This window comes from Corylus avellana, chromosome 4, assembly GCF_965113065.1.
Source record: "Corylus avellana chromosome 4, dhCorAvel1.hap1.2, whole genome shotgun sequence".
NCBI classification, from domain to species: Eukaryota; Viridiplantae; Streptophyta; class Magnoliopsida; order Fagales; family Betulaceae; genus Corylus; species Corylus avellana.
In genome coordinates this window covers 33,367,857-33,386,202 of record NC_142493.1, presented here as the reverse complement: position 1 = coordinate 33,386,202, position 18,346 = coordinate 33,367,857, and the positions used below count along the sequence as shown (strand labels likewise).

The 18,346-nt window shown below is 35.2% G+C and overlaps 4 protein-coding genes across 5 annotated transcripts; 2 read left to right on the top strand and 2 right to left on the bottom strand.

The window, feature by feature from the left end:
- Positions 1–2,056: 2,056 nt before the first annotated feature.
- LOC132179413 (Acyl-CoA N-acyltransferases (NAT) superfamily protein) lies at positions 2,057–5,212 on the top strand. Its single transcript, XM_059592140.2, has 3 exons — positions 2,057–2,765; positions 4,440–4,737; positions 5,000–5,212. The coding sequence occupies exons 1-2, from the start codon at positions 2,086–2,088 to the stop codon at positions 4,693–4,695; spliced, it is 936 nt and encodes a 311-aa protein (XP_059448123.2). The 5' UTR covers positions 2,057–2,085; the 3' UTR covers positions 4,696–4,737; positions 5,000–5,212.
- A 295-nt stretch (positions 5,213–5,507) lies between these two features.
- LOC132179412 (Protein kinase superfamily protein) lies at positions 5,508–9,138 on the bottom strand. 2 transcript variants are annotated; one of them, XM_059592139.2, is made up of 8 exons: positions 9,085–9,138; positions 8,595–8,844; positions 8,325–8,512; positions 7,991–8,189; positions 7,745–7,908; positions 7,558–7,662; positions 6,407–6,529; positions 5,508–6,301 (listed from the first exon to the last, which is right to left on the bottom strand). In XM_059592139.2, exons 2-8 carry the CDS (start codon positions 8,662–8,664, stop codon positions 6,065–6,067), a joined length of 1,086 nt encoding a protein of 361 aa, XP_059448122.2. In that variant the 5' UTR covers positions 8,665–8,844; positions 9,085–9,138; the 3' UTR covers positions 5,508–6,064. The 2 variants fall into 2 exon arrangements, with proteins under 2 accessions (XP_059448122.2, XP_088372135.1); XM_088516009.1 differs by having other exon boundaries at positions 8,595–9,125.
- Positions 9,139–12,263: 3,125 nt separating this feature from the next.
- Positions 12,264–13,064, top strand: MLP423 (MLP-like protein 423). Its single transcript, XM_059591876.2, has 2 exons — positions 12,264–12,508; positions 12,598–13,064. Exons 1-2 carry the CDS (start codon positions 12,322–12,324, stop codon positions 12,867–12,869), a joined length of 459 nt encoding a protein of 152 aa, XP_059447859.1. The 5' UTR covers positions 12,264–12,321; the 3' UTR covers positions 12,870–13,064.
- A 1,105-nt stretch (positions 13,065–14,169) lies between these two features.
- On the bottom strand, positions 14,170–16,833 carry UMAMIT36 (nodulin MtN21 /EamA-like transporter family protein). The gene is given in 8 exon segments (XM_059592141.2): positions 14,170–14,344; positions 14,686–14,837; positions 15,133–15,263; positions 15,266–15,296; positions 15,373–15,625; positions 15,718–15,834; positions 16,522–16,584; positions 16,652–16,833. Coding segments are annotated over 8 exon segments (1,080 nt in total). The 3' UTR covers positions 14,170–14,193.
- Positions 16,834–18,346: the final 1,513 nt, after the last annotated feature.

Here is an 18,346-nt window from a genome sequence, read left to right as displayed (position 1 = left end):
CATAACCTTTAATTCAAAGGAAGCTTGTAGGTAACAATCAGCATCGATCCTGCATAAAGTCAAAACAAAACCATCTTTTTTTCTATTTCAATCTTTGAGGGGCCCGGTCGTTAGTTCAGAAGTTGGTAGCTCTAGCCTCTAGGGATCCAAAGCTGCTTTATTTTACCTTTAGCGAGGAAGAGAGCAGCAGCCTGCAGACCACTTTTGAAATGGACAATAATAGCCTTCGCTATCACTACATGCCACATGCCACATGCCACATGCTCCTCATTGTGCCACCGATATTCCTCTCGAGAACAAAATCCTTTCAAAGCTAATTTCTTTTTTGATAAGTAAACAAAAAAAAAAAAAAAAAAATCTACGGGGTGTGTAGTTACATGGGAATTTTATTTTCCGTGCATGTCTGACACATGGACTTGTGTTCGGTTGGAGTCGTCGATTAATGTAAATAAACACAAAGTTACATATGCTAAAAGGTGCGGTCAAGTAAAGTATTGACAAAATGTACACATATATACGTCTGTTACGACCCGACACAAATACTGAAGTGTCAAATATGGGAGTTAGCATGGAAGAGTTATTGGTACTAAGTTAATCATATTTAACTAAGTTTATCACGTAATGTTATAGTGTGATCAAGTAGAAGATGATGTGTTTTAAGGGATGATCACACCATAACAAGTGTGATCATCTCTACACTTGGTTATCTTTATGGAAAGTAATAACTTTTATAGAGGTTAAAAAGAGAAACATAAAGAGTTGCATGACATTCTATAAATATAGGAGGTTAAAAATGCTAATGAATGGATGAAACTAGTTAATATAATTATATAATAGTAAGAGAAAAATGCTGATTTAACTTTTTTACGTTTGGGCCCTGCTAAGTTTCTATTTTTGGCTCATTCACATTCAATCCAAATATGTAAATGTTTTATCAATTTTTTATTTTTATTTTTTGTTATGAAATCCTTATAAAATTACAAATTTACGAGATAGTCCACAACCACCCTTTTTATGAGGGATGACTGCCTATGATCGTCCATTGACAACTGGGCAACTTTCGACGACCTCCATTAACAAGGGCATGACATAGAGTGGCTGCCCCACTACATGAGCTATTCATATGAGGTACTCCTATCATGAATTGGCCACAAGCCACCCCATTGTTAATTAAGGAGTAGCTCCGAGCCATTCTCATTCTTTTTTCTTTATTTTTCCTTTTTTTTAAAAAATAGTATGTTCATAATTTTATAGGAAGCTGACCTACAAATTATTGAAATTTGTACAAAAATATACAGAAGTATGGCTCTAATGATAAGAATGAATTCAAGGTTTTTATTTTGTGTTCTTTTGTTGCTCTTTGTTAAATCTGATCTGGTCTGGCTTCACCTCTTTTCTTGTTATATGTCTTATTCTTCACAGTTTTCTTGGAAGCTTGTGGAGTTTTATTGGGGTTTTTATACCTCCGATGGTTTTATCTATCACTTTGTGCCGCGGTTTAAAACTGCATTTGCAGGTTACGTTTTACTTCCAAATCTTTGAGGTGGATGTCTGTCTAAATCGGATTTTGCTATTATCTTGTTGTTTTCCTGTGGCTATCTGTAATTTTTCTGCTAATCTCTTTTGGTTTTAATGAGAGCAATTTCTTATAAAAAAAAAAAGAAAAAAAAAAGAATGAATTCAAGGAATTAAAAGATAAAAACAAAAACTAGAAGGAGCAATTTGGTAAAGACCGAAAAACTTAAGGAGTGATTCAATAATTTTTCTTAAATATAATCTTAATCCTATTTTTTATTTATTAAACGTGGTAAATCTGTAAAATGAATACAAAGTATTTCCGAAAGAAGAACAATGAACCATGATTGACAATCATTTTGTTATCTAAAATGACTATTTTCAATAATAAGAAACATGTTTAGAAATTAGAATTCAATCCTATGAAAATGTGAATATGTTGAAATAAAAGCCTACTGATTTTTTTAATCACTTGGCTAAAATTAAAAACAAAAAAGAAATTGATGACGATGGAGTTTATATCATCAACTCAAGACAAAGAGCCAAACGGGCTCGCTCCTCCCATATTCCATGGCTGCAACAGTATCACTCTCTTTCTCCTTAGATCCACAACACAACTACATCTCTCACAACCCCCACTTCAAACACCACAAAACGTTTCCTTTAACACCTTCTTTTCCTATCTCCCTGAAACACCCATATCTCCTTCCACACAGGTACAACCGTTACGCCTCCAAATCTTCGTCCTCTTCTTCCCACTCCACTCCTTCAGCGGCCACAAACTTATCTTATTCTGAAGACCCATTTCGAACAGGTCGGTTTCTGAGCAATGAAGAGCTTGAAAAGCTCAAACTCCTCGAGAATTTCAGGTATGGTCAGGAGCTGGAATCTGGGTCATTGTGGGTTCGGGTGATGAGGGCGGAGGAGATGGACGCTATCGTTGCTTTGCTCGCCGAGTCATTTGCGGAGTCCATGCTTTGGCCTTCTGGGTACCTGTCCTTGTTGAGGTACTTGGTGAAGCAGTACTTGATTGAGAGACGAGCTCTAATGCCCCACACCGCCACACTTATCGGGTTTTACAGAGGAAAAGAAAATGGAGTATTAGAAAAAGAAGAAGAAGAGGAACAGTTGGCGGGGACTGTGGAGGTTTGCTTTGATAAAAGGGGTGCAAATGCTTCTCCTCCCACGCCTACTGCTCCCAAGAATTCGCCTTACATTTCTAATATGACAGTGAAGAGTTCGCTTCGCCGGTATGTTTTGAATTTTTGGATTTTCACAATTAGCATTTTCTTTCCAGTTTGGTGCCTTTTGCTTTTATTTGAACTCCGTGTTTAGAAGACAAGAAATATTTTTTGGGCATAGACAATGGTTAATGTGGGTTCGCATGCTGTTTTGAAGTGAATATCTTGGTTTGATTAGAGACGGCCTTATTTTCTGTAGCAAGTAGTGATTTTTTTGTACATACTAGGCTCTTCCCCCACAACAATGCAAAAAGAACCGAAATTTTACCGTTATGAGAGGATATACTAAATAACTAGTCCATTCGATGAACTAGAATAACAGGTTACGTTGGGATAAATACATACTAGATAATTAATGGCAGTATTCCATTATATTTAGGTGCTTGCTGTCAAAATGATGCAGGACATTTAGGGAATCGGTCTAAATGTGCTTGTGGTGGCTTAGGATGGAGAATTTATGGTTCTGGAATTTAGAATCATAGAGGGTTTGAAGATTGTCTTGGGGGTTTTCAAATTTGATGGGGAGTGAGTGCCAGAGCACTGTTTCTTGAAGCAGACAGCTTGTTGGAAAATTGTGGACAATGGTTGTGTTTAGGAATTTATGGCTGGTTTGATTGGTTATTTGGTGGCTCCTTGGTATGAAAAAAAAATGTGGGATTTTAAGGTTTCAATAGGTGAGGAGAAGAGCTTGATTTTGGTTGCAAAGTAGAGAAGAAAAAAGATAAGTGTGTGACTGTTCAGGGGCTGCTAACAGTAAATGTAGTGTTAGCAGGAACACAATCTCTTGAGTGAATTATTGGTAATAGATTATCTACCCAAGTACTTGTCATCTTGGTATCTCTAAATTTTCATGTCTTTTGAGCTATTAAAATGTATGAAGAGAGTTGACCAGTACTATCAATATTGTTGTGATGCTAGTGTATGTGTTTTGTGTCAGCTGTTCTGATGTTTTATAGCCAGATAGTCAAGACTTCAGCTGTTAGATATTGTAGTCTTTTAAACTCTACAATTACCTTGTATGAGGTTTGCTTGGATTCTTCGTCCTTGTCTCAGTGCTGTAGACATCATACGGACACAATAATGTAGACATCATACGGACACAATAATGGATCTTCATGATAGCCGTATACATGTTGACTCCTTCTGTATAAAAGTGAACTCCCACTTAATTTCCTAGCTTCTTGTCGGGCATCAGAAACTTGACCTGTATGGCGCGTATGGGTAATTCCAATGACACCCAGAACGTGGTAGAATTCCTAAATTCTTTATGTAATAATACTTCATTCCTCAACATCTGGAGTTTATCATTTAAATTGGACATCAAGAGGCTGAAAAGTTGAAAAACACTAGAACATATGATTACTTCAGATGAGAAACATGGATTATCAAAATTTCTTTTATTTTTTACCCTGAATATGGGAAAATTCAGATACAAAATCACTTGGTGGATTTTACTGTGAAAGGCAGTAAAAATTGTACTTGCAATGTTATACACATGATAATGTTAGTCAAGGATTCTCTTTAAAAATAATTCAACCTTTATTTTATTGTTCTTCTATTTATTGTGAACTGTAATCTCAATTCAAAGTTCTCAGGGCCATAGTACTAGTTTAAATAGCCATATCATTTCTATAAGTAGCACATAATTTCAGGTTTCTAAGTTTATGTTTTTGTATCTTTCAGGAGGGGCATTGGCTGGCATCTCCTAAAGGCAAGTGAGGAACTAATTTCTCAGATGAGTTCCTCAGGAGAAGTGTACTTGCACTGCAGAATGATTGATGTTGCTCCATTCAATATGTATACAAAAGCAGGCTACAGCGTCGTCAAGACAGATAGCATTTTAATCCTGTTGATGTTGCAGAGACGTAAGCACTTGATGTGCAAGGAACTTCCAGCTATAAGAGTCCCTTCTGATATGTCAGATTCTGTTGAGGAATGAACATCTTGAATAGATATGTGGATCAGAAGATATATCTATGAGGTACATGCAGTTGCTGGCATGTGTTATCGCATCTTCCTGTGCAACTTTCACTATTCTCTTCTCTCTCTCAGACACCCACACACACATGCCCATGCATGTGAATTTATTTTGTACATTCTCGTCACCTTTTTCAATCTGATATATTGATTATTTTTGGTAAGATCTTTCTGTAAGTTGTGCTTGTGATGATTAGATATATGAATCATGTCCTGTTACATTGTTCTTATTCCCTTATGGTCCTTTTGCTGTTCTTGTTGTCCAGGATATAGGCCAATGAGGTTGCAGTGATCATCCAGCTGGGTTGAATATTGGCTAGGAGGTGAACCTGATGTTCCAGCTTCTCCTTGCTTGTATTGTATTAATGTGTATGGTAGACTCCCATTTTGTTGCAGGTAAATGAATTGCATCTGGCATCTCCTTTTCCATGTTATCCTAGGCCTTATTGTTATAAGATGAGAAGATCATATTATCTTTATCTCTCCAGTTTTGATACATGTGATTTATATTTGTATATGTATGATCTTGAAGTTTTAATATAACAAATCACTCTCCCAAGCTTCTGAAACTAATGCAGCATCAAGCATGAATTGTAGTAGTGATTTATCAATGCTACCCATCACTTTATAAAAGTTGATGAACGGTTAAATTATATCATGTAATGCTGAATAATTGGAACTTCATTTTCCTGTCTTTATCTCTCCAGTTGCCGACTTTCAAAAATACTTATAACCGAAACTAGAAAATGTTAACTGTCAAGAGTTTTTAGTTATATTTTTCTGTAAAATCCCTGTTTTCTGCCTTATGCTGTATTTTCTCTGAGGTATATGGCTCTGTATCAGAGACTTAATGAGGCTGTGAATCAAATCCATGAACACCAATAACGTTATAGCTTTATATGGATATATATCACATATTTTTTGAATTTAATTAGTGTATAGCGTGTAGCAGTAGGCCTAGAAACAGAACCAGTGTGGTAGCACAGGTCACCAAGTAGAACATTCCAAAACAAAGTGGTGATGGACAGATGGTACCAGGAGACTGGATATAGCTGGAAATGATGCCTTATTGTTGATTTACTTGCTAGGTTCTCTTGGTTGTACGCAGAAAAGCCATCTTCAACTTGATCTTTTTTGGATTGCTGCTGTTGTTTCTGATAATCTATTCAAGTGCTTTCTCTTTGTCATGGATCCTTACCAAATAAATTCATTGTTAGATTGTTGAGTTTGTAGGATCACAAGCTCCCTAGTTTCAATAAATCATTAACAAAAGAAGTAAGGATCTTTTTTATTCACACAGTTACATCCTGCCGTTTAAACATCTGGCTTTGTTAGACCATTCTCAAAGTGTGCATAGCTGTGCGCGAGCCTTTTGAATTTATATAAATAATCCCTTGGAGTTCTTTTACACAATCTGCCATTGAGGGTCTCTCGCTACTCTCTACACGGACACACCTTGATGCCAAGTTTGCAAACATGACTATAGACTCCATTGTGTATGAACTTCGGTTCAGCTCAGGATCTATCACCGTACGCAGTTTCTTCCTATCATTCAATATGTTCCTTACCTGGAATACAAAGGACCATACATTTACTGGCCTGTCATTTTCAGTAGCTAAAATTTTGGAACTTGAGAACCAGAGCCTGTTGAAACTAGAAGAAATTTTTCTTACCTGTAGTACAAGGTTTTGATCATTTGGTCCCTGGTTCAAGTCCACAGCTCGACGTCCAGTCAAAAGCTCAAGAAGAACCACTCCGAATGCATAAACATCACTTTGTAGAGTGAGTTTCCCTGTCTGTTGTCAAAGGATATAAATTCAATGCCCATAGCTCTCTTGTTAAACAAATGCACTGGAATTAGAGAAAATAAAAACATCTATGAGCGCAATATATATACAAGTGATATTTTTAGATTGCAAGGGAACAGAATATTGTTTTGTCTTCGAATATTGTGTATTGCTGAGAACAGTTCAAGGCTGTATGCGATTTTAGGGTTTATATGAGATGGGTTGTTCTGAGTAGGGATTGGAACCCCACCTCACTATATAAGAAATGTATTAAAACATTAAGCACACCAAGATATATATCGAAAGTATAAGTAATCACTGGATTTAGATTATTTGGATTGGCGGATTTAAGGAAACTCAAAATACTAGGGTATATTGGGATGTCAATTAGGGTGAGGTTCAATTTTGCTCGCCATATTTGGTGTTCGGAAAGTCCTGTACGGCTGTGTACTGGAACATTGTCACAACCCACCCCTATCAGACCATTTTTTTTCATCTCTTTTGATTTGGAGTTGGGAAATATCCATATTCTAGTTCAAGCATAGGTGAAACTCAAAATAAGATCTTCAAAATGGTGTGCCAAAATCGAGATAAGAACTATTCTAAAACCTATTTAAAATGTATGCTTAAGACTACCTTTATACCTACTGAATTGCATAAGTTTCATAGTATATGCTTAATTGCATGCAAAACAAAACTTTCTTCCAAACTAGATTGGAGGATGGTCTATTCAAGTGACGTGTCCATGCAAAATTTTGCCCAGTTTGGAGAAAACTTTTGTCTTTGCATGTGTAACATGCATTTGAGCACATTGTATCCATGATGCATGTACACACAAATATGTTTATATATTTATCTGTATTGTAATTTTCTTCAACTTTCACTGCAGACCTTTGAGGAATTAGTTCTTGGAGAAAACATGAAGATCAATGTAGTTTATATGCAAAAGAAAGAAAGAAAAATATAATGAAACTTTATTCAAAGTGTTAAAACATGTATTACAATGAAAATTTGCTCCACGTAACAAGGATGCATACCGATGTATACTCAGGATCAAAATAGCCAAATGTACCAAGCACTCTAACCGTCATATAGGTCTCCTGGCCCTCTGGCATTAACTTGGCAAGCCCAAAATCAGATATCTATGAAAATAATCAAGTCAAGCTTAGGCATTAGGCACTCTAATACATAATAATCATGAGAAAAGTTATCTAATAATCTTACTTTTGCTTCAAAGTCGGCATTTAGAAGGACATTGGTGGACTTAAAGTCTCGATGAACGATTGGAATCCCAACCGAAGAACTTGAATGGAGATAAGCAAGTCCCCTTGCAGCTCCAAGTGCCACTTTGAGCCTTCTAGGCCAATCCATTTTTGCTTCTCCAATTCCTAAAACAAAGTTGCAGATGACCAAAAGCTTAAGAATAGAGTTCTGCAGACATGAGAATTGGATTTTTGAATTGAAACCAACCATTTAAGTGATCTTGCAGGTTCCCATTGTGCATATATTCATAGACCAGAAATCTGTGCTTTCCATCAGCACAATAGCCTATCAAGGACACCAGATTTGGGTGGTTGAGTCTGCTCAAGATATCAACTTCGACCCGAAACTCATGCTCCCCTTCAGCTGCTTTAAATGGTGGCAGCTCCATTTTCTTGATTGCTACAACCTTCGGATGCCGAAAGAGAAGCAAATAAGTATTTTGTTCTCATCTACTTCCCTATGATTAAATTCTTTACATTCATTTACAAAAGAGAGAAAGGGTCTTTTTCTTTTGTTAAGAAACAAGTTTTCACCACCATACCTCTCCTGACCGCAAAGTGCCTCTATAAACTCGGCCGAATCCTCCTTTGCCAAGCAAATTCTCATCTCTGAATGCATTTGTTGCCTCTTCCATCTCCTTTAGTGTGAATACTGATGAACCATGGTGCCTTTTCGCGGGTTGGGGTGTTTGATCTTCAAGTTGCCAAAGTTCCACAGGTTTGTAAATCCCTGAAAAATCTCAGGAGGTAATGCTGTAAGTGCTAGAAGAACATGCTTAAAAAGCAGAAGCAGAAGTAGAAGGAGAACATACAAGGGTCTGCATTATCATGAGACTTGCTTCTCCGGCGCTTGTTCCACGCTGAAACCAATCCGAAAGGCATAATCACACTTTCTTGAATTGATCTGATTCTTTGTTTATAGACTAAAATGACAGATTATGTTGCATGAAACAGACAATTGGATGGAGAAACTTGCTTCAATGACACCCTCACGTAAATATTGGCAAAGGGCAAACCAGAAAATCTCTTATCCCCCACCAATTGGTAGTGAGTTCAGAAGTCCTGCTCAAACAAAAAAAAAATGGTGAAGATTATATGAGCAGAAAATGAGATTGGATGGTATGGGAATACTCTCAAGAGTACGTGTAGAGCAAGGGAAGTTAGATTAGGAGGGGAAGTTAGATTAGGAGGATACTCAACAAAATCAGCTCCCAACAACCTCTGGGAGAGAGCCTGAGATGTGCTTGAAGGAAAAGGAAAAAGCAAACAAGGAAAAAAAGTAGGTATTGCTTGCTTGCTTACCTTTGGATGAGAAGTGGTGGGGGTGTTGAGGTTGATAAGGAAACAGAACCTGCTGCAACTCTCCCTCCCATCTTTATTTCTTTGTTTTTAACATTTTATGAAGAGAACAAACAAAAAAGAATAAAAAAAAGGTGGGAGTTGTGATGGCGCTTTCTTTTGATTTCTCTAACCCCTACTTCGTACTATATTGTATAATAATTCTTTATTATTGTTACTGTTTGAATATGACAACGTAAGAAGATGGTCATTGGTGATTTTATCACCATTCTCGCGGGATAGACATTCCGCTAGCAAATTGAATAGCAAATATAAAAAACTCTTATAAAATTTATTTGTTTGAGCAAATTTCAGACATTTCAGTAATTTATTGCTAGCAAATTAGGCAGCAAATATAAAAGAACTCACACAAAACCTATATGTCCGAGCAAATTTCAAACAATTTGTCCATACTCGAGTAGTTAAGCCCTATAAAAGTTCTCTCATATTTACTGCAATCTAAACAACAAATTGGTGAAAATTAAAACCCATCATTGTGGGACGTAAGAATCCAATCTTGTACTCCGTACTCACCAAAAAGCATAAAAATATGAGATGGTAAAGAGCTTCTGAAATTGACAACCAAGTACTTGGTGCCAATGGATATCCTTTTATGAAACAAACGTATGGCGTGTCCTTTCGCTAGCGTAAAAAGGTTATATACGTTGCTTGAAACATTAGTTTGAGTGCCTGCTGTGAGCACAATACATTTGAGTACACTACTATTTTTATTAGGGACAAAGTTTTCCTATTTCCTCTAAATTGGATCGGTTAAAATTTCTTCAATATTTTAAATTAACATGTGTCCTAAAAACATGAGACTTTTATATGTATTTTGAATACAGCATGTGATTCTCACGTGCATTTTTAAAAATTAAATACTCTAAAAATACATAGGTTTAGAAGAACTTCTTAAAATTTTGTTCGACGAACTATACACTACATTAAGCTATCATGGGAACCGAAAATTATGTAGCTTTTTCTCTCGGTTCTTTTCTTTCCATATATATTATGTCTGATTTTTTTTTTTTCTCAGTTTAGTGTCATTCAAGCTTTTGCATTTTATATTGGTTGAAGTGATGTGTTTTTTTTTTTTTTTTCCTTTTTTCCTTTTTTTTTTTTTTTTTTTTAAGCAACTAATAATAAAAATGACTTAAAATATATTACGTCAACTGGTATGAAATAAATGTGATAAATAAATATGAAAAATAACATAATTCTTTGACCGGGCCCATACGGGCTTGTCAAGCTATACAAAGATCATAGGCCGTATTAAATTTGATACAAGTTCCTTTAAACATAGCCCAGTCCTTGGAAGGTCTGAGTGTTGGTCCAGAGAGGTCAATACCAAATTGGAGCTAGAAAATGCATGTAGCCGGAGACTTTTCATTATACATTTTGATGCAAAACTTGCTTACCAGAAACTGACAGGCTTGGTTCATGAAGAGAAAGGGCCCCGGTGGAACTGGAATGAGCCTTATACTTGCTATGCATCTTCCTATACTACGCGCAATGAGAAAAGTGAAGTAAGAGAGAGTAATGGTAGAAATTATTTTTTATAATTTTTGTTCTCATAATTTTTATTTCATAATTGTCTCATAATGTGATATGTTGGTCTTAATCAATCTTTGAATTAGTTCGTATTAACAATAAAAAAATAAAAATATAAAAGTTGGTTGAAACTGTCACGTCAGCATTATGTGATGACCAATTATATTATTAGTGTTCACTTTTCAGTAGTGGATCATAAACTTGCTTGTTGCTGTAGTAGGCATTTCTTCATACATTCCATCCTCTAGAGTCCGAGACTGCCTCAAAAATTGCCGTTTTAGGCAGCTCAATTTTTGTTTTGTGTGTCAAAAATCTAATAGGCTCGGCCTTTCTTTTGGCCAATTCTCTCAGTTGTTTTTAGGGTTTTTCTTGTACTGTAATGTTTGTATTGGGTCTTTGTTAGGCTGCCCTTTTTTTAAAAAAAAAAAATTATTTTTTTAATTCTCTTTCTCTGTCCCCTTGCAAAATGCATAGGAGAAGAAGAAAAAAAAAAAAAAAAAACCATATGTTGAATAGGAAAGAAAAAAAAAAAATCATTACAGGAAATGGGGTTAAAATTGTCATTCACGTGAAGAGAGTTTAAAATCGGTGAGCATTTGGCATTTTCCGGCATTCATCTACAACGCCGCTTTATCGGTTTAGCAATCAATTAAATTGTTACATCAAAGCGCAAAAGATATTGTGATGACATTCATCCACACATTCATTACATCTCTTTATGCAAACACCAAACATACAGAAATTTACATCCCTACCCTTTTTGCATCACCTTTAGAGAGTAGAGAAGCATAAAATCACATGTATCCCGTGAAAAGATACAAGGGACACATGTCTTCATCCTAATAGGAATTCACATTTCTTCACGGCTTTCGTGGGATACAAATCTCAAGTAGAATTCATACACCCTTAAAAATCGGTTTACAAGGCAAAAATGTTCAAAAGCTTATATATATATATATATATAGTTAAGATTGCAATTAAGTCATGTAGGACACTTAACAATATAATATATTAATATTTTAATCTATCCTATAGGTCACTCCCTCCATATTTTGATCCTATATACTCGATGTGGTGGCTGATTATGGTACTAAATGATACTAACTTTAAATATAACTTATCATTGAAAATCTGCTTACAAGGAGATCTAATTGATGTTCAAAAACTTATATATATATATATATATATATATATATATATATATATATAGTTAAAATTACACTTAAACCATGTTTGACACTTCAAATCCTAACATAACCGAAGAACTTATACAAGTTAATTGTTGCAATGCGGCTTATATAGGATTCAGCATAGGAGATCCATTGCTCCTTTAATACTGTTTTCTTGTAATTTCCCACCATAGGAAATCAAATTCCAGAGTTAAACTAGGCCTGTTAGCCCCCAACCATGCATTAAAATCTCACAGAAAAACATAAATGATTGGCCCCATTTATTCTGTGAGGCATGTGATGGTTGTAATATTCATATCACTTTGCAGACTGACAAATTGAAGTGGGCAGTTGAGTTTGTTCCTAATGAATTTAAAGCCATTGTCTGAAAACCACAATATATGCATGCTTATAATGCCAGTTTCTAATATGTATCAGTATCACTAGTCCTTCAACAAGTTTTCTCATTTCCCACTTGAAAATGGCTTCCAGTGGTAATCTTGAAGTAGAAGTTGAGGTGAAGTCTCATTCAGATAAGTTCTGGCCAACCATCAGGGACTCTCCCATTATCCTCCCTAAGGCCTTTCCTAATGATTACAAGAGCATTGAAATTCTTGAAGGCGATGGGAAGTCTGTTGGCACTATTCGCCTAATCACATACGGGGAAGGTAAATATTTGGGTGATTCCTAATTACAGTTTTATTGTTCTTTGGCATTTCACATTCATTTTGTGCTTCTTTTTTTTTTTTTTTTCCAGGTTCTCCTCTTGTGAAAGTATCAAAGGAGAAGATTGAGGCATTTGATGAAGGAAAAAAGACACTTTCTTATAGTGTGATCGAAGGGGATCTGCTGGCTTACTACAAAGTTTTCAAGTGCCACATTACAGTGACTCCAAAGGGAGCTGGGAGCCTGGCAAAATGGTCCTGTGAGTTTCAAAAGGCTAGCGAGGAGATTCCAGACCCACACATTATTAAGGACTTTGTAGTCAAAAACTTCAAGGAGCTGGATGACTATGTTCTCCATGCATAGAGGCCTGAGGCCCCTCTCTCTTGGAAAGATTCGGGGGATTTGCGGATGATATTTATATTATCATTATGGCCTACTAAACAATAAGTTATTTGCAATGCATGCACTCATCTTTGTTGTTCCTTTCCTTGTTTGTTGGCTAAGTAATGTACTGGATGTTCTTATTATCCCCATATTGGAAATCTCTTCTATCACTTATATCAGAACTTCTGCTACTATTAGAGATCTTAAGCTAGAAAAAGAACTTCTGCTACTATTTGTTTAACGGAAAGATCGGAGAACACTGCAAATTGGGTGATAGATTTAATATGAGTTGAGTGATTGAGAAAAGAAAAAATAGATTATGCCCATTATTTCTATGCCAATGATGATCAACTAGAAATATGAAAAAGGTGAAATCGAGGAATTTGAATATTTCGTTTCCAATTGGGAATATAACTGTGCATAAGTTTCATGATTTTTCCTAATAGATCAAGAATGAGAAAAGGGTTCCATAGCATTCTGATTACAACCTTTCAGGGGTTAAATTTGCACTCTTCTTGCATTAATTAGGTGGTTTAATTCTAGCTTCTCCACACAATAAAACCCCATTCACGATTAATGTCATTCTGGAATAGTACGTTGACTGCTTAAATATTGTCATTTTCGACAATCATTTTCTTAGCTTGTAAGTAAAGAAGTTATTGGGTTGGATCATTAATGTTTTAGCTCATTAATTAATTCTCAGTTTTAATGATTTTTAGGATGCTGTTTCAACTGAACAAGGGTGATTGTTGGGATTCCCACCCACCTCCCCTTCATTATCTCTTTGTCACTTCGTTTGTTTTAAGAAATCTTCTCCTTAAAAATAATAATAATAATAATAATAATTTTTAGTCTCACTTTGCATTGATTTTAGTAGATAGTCGGTGTATTATTTGTTTCTCCTTGTTGGTTGGCTAGATACTCTAGTGGATCATCTAATTAAATATCCCATGTTGGATTGCCCACATATTGGGCATGCATGTCTACCCACAAACCATTATATATATATATATAAGTCTTTGATGTAATATAAAGTTTAGAACTATTAAATTGGAAGTGATGATAGAGAGAACACGGGCGTGCATCACACCCGTGTTCTCTCTATCATCACTCTTAAATTGGTTGGTAAACTTTTTGAAAAGTATTTTGTGTAAATATATTAACATACTTATTTTGAGAAAACACAAACAAGTATGATGCTGACTTCTTACCCAAAAAAAAAATCTGGCATATTGTTATAATTCTTTATGCAGCCACAACATGAGTTATTTCCCCTCAATAAGCTTTTTGATTGAGCAACATTTTAGACTTGCGTCTCTTCTTGCAAGAGAGGTATCTTCTTTTTTAAGGAATCCACAGTTTCAGCATCATTGTCTTCAGGAACTTCATCTTCTGTAATTTGTCCCCACATCACACCATAATTCCCAATTCCAATTATAATTGCCCCTATCACACTGCACACAATACATCAACATATTAAATTGAACAAGTTGACTTTTGGTGGATCGAGATTTCTTACAATTAGGATGTTTGAATTGCAGTGTAATCCAAAGAGAAGGTTGCAGAGCTCACATATCTCAAACATGTAGGATTTGTACTCTAGGCTGTCTGAGACAGGTGGACTTTGCAGCCCCTTTTCTGTGAACACCCCAATTGTAGGAAATCCTAATTCCCAATAAGAATCATAATGTCATACACCCTAATTACATCAAAATGTGAATATATATATATATATATATATATATATATATATATATATATATATATATATATATATATAAAACTTTTTCTATACCTTCCATAGTGAATACTATTTGTAAAGAAGCTAATACCAAAGATGGTTGCAAAAAGAATCCTAAATGGCTTGAACATTGGCACATAAAAAGGACCCTTTATTTGCATGCACCATATATGAACACCGGTACGGACTAAACCCCCGAGGACTGCCTACACCAAAGTACACGAATGTTTAGTGAAGTACTCCTAACTCTAGGCTATTTTATTTTTGAAATGACATGGGACTACTTCGAGACAGAGTCACTTTATGACTCATCCTTAATGGGTAAATCCCATATACAAAATCTTGTCTGCAAGAATCATGTATTGGTTGAGTGAGGGCTCAAACATCCGATGTCATGATATTAACTAAATGAGTTGACCACTCGAGGTGACCCTCACGGGCAAAGTCCTAGACATGTTGATGGAACATGTAAACATAATTCAACTATTTTCATTTGCTTACTGTTAAAACAATGAGGAGGAGCTCCATGTTGAGTTTTAGTTTCCAAGCACTTAGGTTTTTCTCTACCAGTAAAGAGACTATTGCACATTGAACCGACCCCAGTAGGCTATAGAAAGAGACCACCTCCATCATTCTACTTCTGGATATTGTTTCACGGTTTCAAACTGAGCAAATTATATTCAAAAAGTAAGTTAATTTGAGAGCTCAGAAAAGAAAAAAAGAAGATATGTTTTTTTTAACCTGAATAACATTCCATACTGAAACAGACAAGGAAGTAGCTGCAAGCAAAATGCCACCAAGAGCCCAATGTTCCAGCGCTGAGGAGAAGATCAGCAGCTGTTGCTTCGATTGAAGAAAATATGAAGAAGAAACAGAAGTTTTAAGTATTACTGGGCCTTTGTAAAGTTCCACCATTAATGCCCCCATGATTGATATCAAGGTGCCAATTATTTTAGCTTGGAAGCTCGAACTTCTCCAATCTAATTTTGTTCTCCTGAAATGGTTAAAAAGTTTTTCAGTTCTATGATTTGTTTTTTAAACTTCTTTCATGTATATATATATAGAAGATGAAGTTGAGGAGAAAACCTGAGCATGAGAGAGAGGATGAAGGAAAAAGCAGGGAGCAAAAGGCCCATTGCGCAGACTAGAATTGGAGAACTGTAACTTAGGCCGAGGAATGCAAGGTTCTGACCTATTGTTATCCTACAAAACACATCAAGTACCACTCAAAATGTAATTTTCCTTCATCTTAGCCAAAAGGCCGAGGAAGGTATACTTATTATCCAAATGCAACCCAATTTGACCCATCTAATTCAACACAAATAAAAATTAAAAGACTACAAGAGGTTCACCAAATTTCTTCTCCATTTTAACTAAAAAAAATAACATTTTTTTTCTTCCTATAATTTTTCCAAAGTATTTAAATATTCTTTTTCAAAGCACCTACATTCTAAAGTTATATGTATGTCTTATCAAGAGTCAAAAGGTTTTTGTGTTTTTTTTCTTTCTTTTAAATGTTTGGAGCACTTGGCAGTACACCAATTTTTAGACTAAAGTAGACATTTTTACCCAAATTTGCAGCACACCAATAGTTTTAACTAGGCAAGACATGGGCCAAATCATAAGATCCCAATAGTAACACCCAAGCCCAAGCCTGTGTCTCGAAATGGAATTCCATCGCAGGCTTGGCCCACAGAATGCATCGTCAAAAGTAGAAAGGCCGATCTTCTTAAAAGGCTCGTAAGTCCCAGCAAGCCCACGAAAGAAATTCATGCACTAAGTAGGCCCATCAGGCATCAACTCCTTTGGGCTGCATGGTGTCACGCGTGCGCGCATTCTTGTAAAAGAGAGAGAGAGAGAGAGAGAGAGAGAGAGGGAAAGAATACAAACCCTGTTAAACCCAAGAAGAAGAATCGCAAGAGGTGAGGAAAGGTGAAGAATGGTCGTTCGGTTCTGCAAAGAGAAAGAAGATTAAAAGCATGCCATGATGTTATGTGAAGAAAGGAAGAAGAAGAAGAACCTGTCTCTGCAGCGAAATATGAAGGTAAACGGGAGGAGGAGGAGGGAGGCAAGAGCATTGGTATAGACGACGAATACGAAAGGGCTCATCCCATTTGTGATGGCTGTTTTAGCGAAGATAGTCAATCCTATGGTGCAGCCTTCCATAGCAACCATCACCATGAAAGGCACTACTTCCCCCATCTCCTGCACTATTTGTTTCTGCGTCCACGTTTCTTGTAATTAGCTCATCGTGGAATACTGCTTCTATTTGTGGGGGAGAGGGAGAGTCGGAGAGACCATCCCAAGGGTGGTGGGGTTAGCTCTTCACAAAGTGAAGTGGTGAAGCTACTTGTTGAGGTGACGAAGCGACTCGAATGCATCAAACTCGGGAAGGTGACGTGGTAATTGGCCGGATAAATGTTTTTGTACAAATTTGTTCCGTTTTGGAAATAAATAAAAATAAAAATTAGAGTACATGGTCTTCTTTCACTTTTTTTTTTTTTTTTTTTTTTTTTTTAATTTTTATTATTATTATTAAAAATGCATATTTGAATCCTTCATATTTTGAACACGTACGTGTCAGTTTAATTTTTTTTTTAGAATGGCTTGTGTAGCCGACATTAGGAGTGTCAATGCGGGCGATTTTTAACTGCTATAACCACTAACCGTTTAACCGTATTAACCGCTATAACCGTCTAGTGGTTAGCGGTTATTAGGTTTACTAACCGTAACCGCTAACCGCTTTTTTATATAATATATTTTTATAATTATAATTATAAAAATATTTATACATATAACATAATCACTTGATCCTTAAATCACAATTTTTTTAAAAAATAATTAAATCACAATTTGAGTATTAATATATTATCATTATAATTTATATGATTATATCATATAATCACTTGATCATTAAATCACCATTTTAAAAAAAATAATAATTAAATTACAATTTGAGTATTAATATATTATCACTATAATTTATATGATTATATCACATGATCAATTGATCATTAAATCATTTGATTATATAATAACAAATTATACATATATAATATGACATAACTCATAAGTATACCAATTCATACTAATACAACAATTAAATATCTAGAGACTTATTTTCAATGTATGTTATAAACTTATAAGTCTATATATACTTATAAGTCTATATAAGTCTACATATGCATATGAATAATATAAATATATAATATCAATACTTAATCATATGATTCAATGACAATTCAAATATTTTATTCAAGACTTCAAGTGAATCATATTATTAATGTATAATGATGATATAATTCGTATAATATCAAATTAAGTAATTGACATTGAATTAAACAATGACCAATGTGTTACTTATAAACACAATTTAAGTATTAATGTATTATTATTATATGTTGTGATAGTTGTCCAAATTCTGAACTTTTTTTTAGATGTTGTGTTAAATTTTTTTTTTTTAAAAAAAAAGTTAACCGGTTATAATTTAATATTTAAGGAAATTTTTTTAAAGTACAAGTAAATGTAAAGAGGATAAAAAAATATTTCAAAAAGCCCAAAAAAAAAGCCCAAAAAAGCTCAAGAAGCCCAAAACAAAGCTCAATTTTGAAAAAGCGGTTAGCGAGCGGTTATCGATTTCACTAACCGCTAACCGGCGGTTAACCGTTAACCGTTAGGCGGTTAGCGGTTAGTGAAATCTACTAACTGCTAAGGC